The 7,903-nt window shown below is 37.7% G+C and overlaps 1 protein-coding gene across 1 annotated transcript; it reads left to right on the top strand.

Moving 5' to 3' along the window:
- Nucleotides 1-5,625: 5,625 nt before the first annotated feature.
- Nucleotides 5,626-6,938, top strand: LOC7477420 (probable carboxylesterase 17). Its single transcript, XM_024599389.2, has one exon. The coding sequence runs from the start codon at nt 5,643-5,645 to the stop codon at nt 6,681-6,683; it is 1,041 nt and encodes a 346-aa protein (XP_024455157.2). The 5' UTR covers nt 5,626-5,642; the 3' UTR covers nt 6,684-6,938.
- Nucleotides 6,939-7,903: the final 965 nt, after the last annotated feature.

Genomic DNA, 7,903 nt, shown 5'->3' with positions numbered 1-7,903 from the left:
TCTTCAGAACATAGGCTCATAATTTTCATTCTTTACTGCATATATATTTTCAGAACATCTCTTTTTAGAATATTATTGTATTTTTCTCTTTCTAAAGAGATACTTATTTAAATATCAGAGAGTCCTCATCTCCACCAAAAAGGACCTTTTACATACTACACCATTAAACAGTTTTACTGACGAATTAATTCCGTCGGTGTAAGGCACGAAATCCATCGGTAACATTTTTACCGACGGCCTCACCGATGGAATCCGTCCGTTCGAATACTGATCGTCGGTAATTCCCTATTCCGTCGCTGATTCTGTCGAAAATAAAAAAACCAACCACCTACGGTCTTACAGACGGCGAAGCGCGACAAAAAAAAATTTCCTGCGAGAATATTACTGACGGAATCCTTTCGTCTGCATTTTCAACGGTACTCACCGACGAAATATCAGTCGGTAATGGTGGCATGACGGTAAATGTTTCAGAACTCTGTCAAATACCGACAGATAGATTCTGTCGGTAATAGTAATGATAAACATCGACGGAATATATCCGTCGGTAATTGTGGCATGGGTGGTAATTGTTTGGCAAATCTCGGTTAAATACCGACGGCCGGTTTCCGTTTGGAAAACCGTCGGTATGTATTTAAAATATTAAAAAAATTCATTTATTAATAGTAAAAAAGCTTAATAAACAAATAAAATTGTATTAAACATTAAAAATATAAAAATAATATTAAATATTATTCATCCAAATATTCATTACAAATTTAATGTGTTTAAAAAACAAAATTAAACCAGAATAGCGGAGGAGCTAGAGGAGGAGGAGGCGGGTTGTTCCCAGGACCGTACGGCCAAAAAGGGGCTGCAAATGTATCATCACCCATCCTTGATCTAATCTCCATGACCATTTGACGGAGCTGATCATAATTCGTCGAGAGTTGTTCATATTGTTGTTTCAAGGCCACGAACTCTTCAGACTGGATGCTCGATACTGATGGAGAGCTCCCAACGGTTGAGACACTACGGGCCGACCGCAAGTTTTCGGCCGTAGAGTTGGAGAGCCCGTAGACCCAAGTTTTGCATAAACATATGGCAGTCATGACTCTTCATTCCAAATAATCTGCATTCCTCTGTATTAACCAGCCTTGATATGTTCGAGGCATATCCATCAGGGAAATGCAGACTCTTAAGCCATTTATAGACTAGTAGTTGTGCGTTTTTCTCTAACATGAAGCTTGCTCTTGGTTTTGCGACCCGTGACCCATCACAAACCAACTCCATATTTTTACGGTTACAGAACAACGCTACATCCAATCTAGCCTTGATGTTGTCCTTTGTCTTCCCCTTCACATCTATGACGGTGTTGAAAATGTTCTCAAACACGTTCTTTTCAATGTGCATGACGTCAAGGTTATGGCGGAGAAGATTGGTCTTCCAATAAGGAAGCTCCCAAAACATACTTCGCTTCACCCAATTATGAGTCAAACCAAAACCAGGAAACTTATGCTTACCTGATTGGAGACCAAACACAATGTCACCGTACTCTGACACAATATCATGCGATTCTTCACCAGAAAAACGCGGGGGTGCAACATCCTTTTCAACTCTACCAACAAAGAAATCATTTTTGTTCTTTCTGTACCTGTGATTTGGTGGCAAGAAACGACGGTTACAGTAAAAAAAAAAAAGCTTTACCCCCGTTTGTTAGTGTGAATGCCTTGTTGTTCTCCATACAGTATGGATAGGCTAGTTTTCCATGCGTGCTCCAACCAGAAACCATTCCATAAGCTGGAAAATCATTGATAGTCCACATCAAAGCCGCTCTCATAACAAAATTTTGTTTCCTCGAGATATCATAAGTCAAAGCTCTAGAGGACCACAACTACGTCAACTCATCAATCAACGGTCGAAGACAAACATCTATATTCTACCTCGGACTGCTCGAACCAGGTATGACCATAGATAAAAATATGAACTCCGGCCTCATACACATCCCCGGTGGCAAGTTATAAACCATTAGTATGACCGGCCAACAAGAATAAGGAGCAGAAAATGACCCGAATGGGTTGAATCCATCTGTACACAACCCAAGACGTACGTTCCTTGATTCAGCTGAAAAGTGAGGATACACACTGTTAAAGTGTTTCCATGCTTCGCCGTCAGAAGGATGCACCATCACTCCATCAACCACATGATGTGATTGGTGCCATGTCACGTACTCAGCGGTCCTTCGTGACATGAATAACCTTTGCAGTCTAGGTGTGATTGGGAAGTATCTGAGTTTTTTATATGCCACGAGAGTCTTTCCTCTGCCAGTTCTGGGTTTGTAACGGGAATGCTCACATGTCGTGCACTCGGTCAGCTCAACATTTTCAAGGTAGTATAACATACAGAAGTTAGGGCATATGTCAATTTTCAGGTATCCTAAACCGAGGGGTTTCATCATGGACTTGACAGCATAGAAGTTCTCTTTCAACCTGTTCCCTTCAAGTAAAATGCTTCTCGCCCATTCGATAATCTTGTCATAACCGGCCTCACTCAACCCGTGATTTGACTTGATGGTGAACACCTGTGCTACGACCGATAATTTACTGTAGTTCGTGCAATCATCCCATAATGGTTCATCAGAATCTTTCAACAGATCAAAAAACCTTGCTGCATCTGCATTAGGTTCTTCTTCTACGATTGGACATTCACTGACATTACCTTCACTCATTCTCATTGCATCCATAACCATATTCCTGTAAGGATTACTATTGTCATTTCCAACTTGCTAGCACTAGAAGTTGACCCAACTACCCTTTCTACCATGTTCTCATTAGGAACAAATAGTTCTCCGTGTGCATACCAACACAGGTAATCCTTCATGAACCCTTTGGTTAGAAGATGCATCGTTACAACATGTTGATGCAGAAACTTTAAATTTTTACACTTCCTGCATGGACACCTAATACCGCCATCAGTAAAATTCCTCGGGATAGATGTTACGAAATTAATAAAACCCTGAACCCCGTTACAATAATCCATCCTCCGCAATCCTTGGGGTGAGTCCCGATACATCCATGAACGATCATCCATGACTTCTATCGAACCTCTATAAAATTATGACGACAAAATGTATTAATTAACTACGTTACGTAAATAAACATAACAAAAATATTGGTTTTCCCCGACATTATCCAACAAACTAAAAAAACACTTATGTTAAATATTCATTATCAATTATCAACTATCAACGTCCATACAAATTTATACATATATAAATTTACGGAAATCACAACTTCGCAATAGAATTAATAACAATTAAAACGGACCCGTTAAACAAACTATTATTTATTACATCACAACACATTTAATTCGGTGTAATTCAAACAAAGTTTCAACAATTTACAAACAAATATAATTTGACAAAATCTAAAACAAACTATAACAACTACAAAATTATATATTCATACTACAAGTTTCTTTGACGAATAACAATCAAACAAGTACATATGTTAACAAAATACATATACTAAAAAAACAATAAAATTCACATTTAAATGTTAAAACTAAAAAGGATAGATTTACTTACAAAAAATGATAAAATCCACAAGAACGGATGTTGTGACCACGTACAAAAGTATAAGAAACTTGAGTGTTTGTGTTGAGAAGATGGGAGAGTTGGGATGAGTGGTTGGCTGCAGTTTGGGAGGGGAGAGGTGGGATGGGGAAGAAGAAGGAGAAATAGAGGAAGAGAGTGTCGGCAGAGTGGGTATATTTTTTACTGTTACCGATGGAATCACCGACAGACACGTTCCGTCGGTATACCCGTCGGTGATTCCACCTGTGAAAGTGTCACGTCACTATATGAAGATCCCGGTTTGAATTCCTCGGTCATTCCATCTGAAACAAATCCACATCATCACACCGTTGCAACTTTCCAAAAAAACTATATAGTCTGTCGGCGATACGGTCGGTATATACCGACGGACGGATTCCGTCGGTATATACCGACTGTATTGCCGACGAATGTTCTCTGTCGGTATATACCGAAAGATTTTGAGACGGAATTATTTCCGTCGGTAAAAATTACCGACAAAAAATTTCATCGATAAGTCCGTTGGTTTTCGCTGATTTTCTAGTAGTGACAGGTATTAGCTGCAAGCTATCTTGACCTACCAAGCACTAGGTATAAGCTATCAACTACCTTGACTAAGAAGAATGAATGAGATTACTAAAACCAATTAATTAAACAATTATCCAACCCAGAAATCCTATTTCTAGACTAGTTAAATTTTTGGTACATCATCAACTTGGAACATGATTTGAGAAAGATTTGCTCTCAGTTAAACTCAACAATTGATAGCAGGATCATATCCTGTTGAAGATCTCACCACAAAATACAATATGATTTGACAAGCAGAGATCTCAAACTATATTTTTCAATAATGAAATGCCTAGAATATATATGTCATTAGCTTCTATTTCCATGTCAAATACCAGTAATAATGGCTTACCGTGTCTATATGGCAAATGCACCACTAAAAATCATGTCATTATTTTCTATCTCCATGGCGGCTATACAAGTGATCTAAATTCCATCTGAAGATCACAGCAGAGGGATTTGCACAAAAGGAGGTGGAAATGCAACTATGGAAGTCGCAGAGTCAAAAGTTAGATAAGAAGATTGGAGGATATTTGGTGCATAAAGTTCGCCGTCCAAAATCAACTCAAGATAGCAGTGAAACCGTTGGCGTATGAATACTAACAAATTTTCTAACTTGGAGCTTTCGTTGCAGCTGTAGATATGTATGCAAATCACCTATACATGAGCTTGGATTCTCAAATATTTGGCGTATCAAGCATTTGCTTTGCTTGTTAGCTTTCTTTCATGAGCTTGTCCAATCAGGTGGTGTTCTGATGGCTTCTGTATAAATAATCCAGATGCTCATTTGTAATTCTGCTACCTGGAAACTTAATACTATGGGCCGATGAAAACAGCAATAACATCACAAGAACAAAGAATATGGAGAAGTGTAGAATATCACACGGAATAATTGAAAGAATAAACTAGGAAGTTTAACTGTCATTAAGTTTGACTCCATCGTATTCATTTGTCAATGTAGAGGGATTCCTTTCTTCTAAACCATGTTTGATTTTGAACAAGTTGATTTTCATTATCTTCCCTTTTTACAATGAAGAATTCAAACAATATTCACATGTAACTATCCAATAACAAAAGTCAAATTGTAATGCAAGTTGTGCCATTCACTCTTCTTCAAATGCTATATTTAGCAGATAAGAATAAGATTTCCCTCAAATGTTGGCTCATGTTGATCAACGTATAGCAGAAAGTTTAGAAAAATTTATTGATGACAGTGATGGTCATTTAATACTATTTCTAAAAATCACAAGCTCATAAATCTTATAACAAAAATTTTGGAAAATGTTACTTTAAAAAGATGGAAAGTAGGAGTTCCCACATGATCTGAGAATCCAAGTGATGTCATAGCAAGAGTTCAACTATCTGCCAACTTGTCAGATAGTAAGGAAAGGAAGGTTCCCTCACCATTCAGAGCTTTATCCTTGACCTTATCTCTCGCTCTCTATATAAAGAGACTTTAGGTTTATAGCAGAACACACTAAATGGTCCATTCCATCCCACTCCTTTTATGAGAAGAAAAAAAATGGCTGCCATCTCCTTCGATCCAAGAATTAATCGTCAAACGAGCAAGAACTCCCATGGAGTAATCATTGAAGAAATCGAAGGACTCATCAGAGTTTACAAAGATGGACACATCGAAAGGCCTCCTATCATTCCCAATGTTCCTTGCAACGTGGCGACAGTAAATGATGTGACAGCAAAAGATGTTGTTATCGACAAGTTCACTAACTTGTGGGCTCGCATTTATGTCTCAAACCGCTCAGGCACGCTGCCTTTGCTTGTTTACTTCCATGGAGGCGGATTTTGTGTTGGCTCAGCTGCTTGGAGTGGTTACCATGAGTTCTTGGCCAATCTTGCTTCTAAAGCAAGTTGCATTATTTTATCCATAAACTACCGGCTGGCCCCCGAAAATCGTCTCCCTACTGCTTATGATGACGGCATCGACGCCTTTACATGGGTAAAACAACAGGCTCTAAATGGTTCTCTTGAGCATAAGTGGTGGTTAAGTCGGTGCAATTTCTCTAGCATGTTCCTAGCTGGTGACAGTGCTGGTGCAAACATAGCTTACAACGTGGCCACAAGGCTAGAATCCAGATACAATCCTGAGTCCATGACAAAGCCTTCGTGTTTCAAGGGTATCATCTTGATCCAACCTTTCTTTGGAGGAGAGGCACGAACTTTGTCTGAGAAAAATATGACTCAACCAGCTAACTCAGCACTGACTCTGTCGGCTTCTGACACATATTGGCGGTTATCACTGCCTCTAGGATCTAACCGTGATCATCCATACTGCAACCCTTTAGCAAATGGTGCCAGCAAGTTGCGTGACCTACGACTTCCAACTATAATGGTTGGCATATCTGAGTTGGATATACTTAAGGACAGAAACTCGGAATTTTGTTCGGCCTTGACTAGAGCTGGTAAGAGAGTTGAAACAGTGACGTACAAAGGAGTTGGGCATGCATTTCAAATTCTACATAATTCTCATCTCTCTCATACCCGCGTTCAAGAGATGGCATCCCATATCAAGACTTTCATCAACCAATGACAAAGGGAATGCGTTTCATGTTTCCTTCTTCTATATATCAAAGTCCAACTTCTTAATTTGTGATCAATCTATATTGTGTCATAACTTAAGATTCATTTTGTTCGTAAGATACATACTTTAAGACATGTATCTATATGTCTTTGCTTTCTGTCCCATTTATCCTGTTCTGGTTTTCCCAATACTTTCTGTTTGTTGCTTTTGCTTTTGGAGAAAAGCTTTACTTTCCTATATATGAATCTTAATTAGTTGGCAGGATGGTGGAGGAATGACCTAATTAATGGTGTTTCTGCAAAAGGAATATTACCATGGTAGCAAAAAATAGTAGCAGGCATATTATTGACGATCATGGAACCTTTGTTGGAGAACTAAAGTAAAGCACCAGCATCACAAGCACAGTATGGGAGGGCAATAGAACAGAAGTATAGAAGTTTAAAGCAGTAATTTCACTGCTCAAGAAATGTAGCTAGCTAGTGATCATATATAGCCCAAAGCAGTGGTATTATAAATAAAAAATTGAGGGCATTAAGAGATGCTTCATCTAAACTATATTAATGGAAAAATAACAGGTGATAGCCTTTTGTCTAAAATCTGAGTATACAATGGAGATGGAGCAATGGAATTAGTAACAATGTACTTCTATGTTCAAGCCTCATTCATGTCAAAAATCATCTTAATCCAAAAATTTAAATGGTTAAACAAGATCATAAGATTTGATTTATATTATTCTCTAATATAACTCTTCAAGTGAATTTGCATAGATCCGCACTATTTTATGCTATTAATTAATTTTAATTAGAAAAGAGAATGAAGATGATGAAATTTGAATTCGTGCCTATTTAATCAGCAAGCTTTTGAGTTAAGATTGTTCTTTGACATTGTATAAGAAAAAATCAATCATATCTTGCTCTGAATAGTAGCGTTTTTTTTAGCAGACTGCTTATGTCATCCATCCAACCATTTTAAAATACTTTGTTTTCTATTCTCTTCACTATCTATCAAATATTTTATTTACTATTTTTTCAATAATACATCAAACAATGATAAGAAGAAATCTTAAGATCATGTGGATGATCAAATGACATCCAAATAACAAAAAAAAAAAGAGATATAAGACGACAGAGCCCAACAAGAGAATTGAGATCTTGCAATAAAAAAAGACATAAAAAACAAGAGAGACTTAATGCAAGTTGATAAGTCTAATAAAGATGATACAAAAGAGA

This window comes from Populus trichocarpa, chromosome 4 (assembly GCF_000002775.5).
Source record: "Populus trichocarpa isolate Nisqually-1 chromosome 4, P.trichocarpa_v4.1, whole genome shotgun sequence".
NCBI lineage: Eukaryota > Viridiplantae > Streptophyta > Magnoliopsida > Malpighiales > Salicaceae > Populus > Populus trichocarpa.
Note: the sequence above shows the minus strand (reverse complement) of the source record. Positions and strands in the feature narration are given on the sequence as shown.

Bases quoted from the DNA above. Each gene is read 5' to 3' on its own strand.
- LOC7477420 (XM_024599389.2), top strand. From the start codon at position 5,643: ATGAGAAGAAAAAAAATGGCTGCCATCTCCTTCGATCCAAGAATTAAT.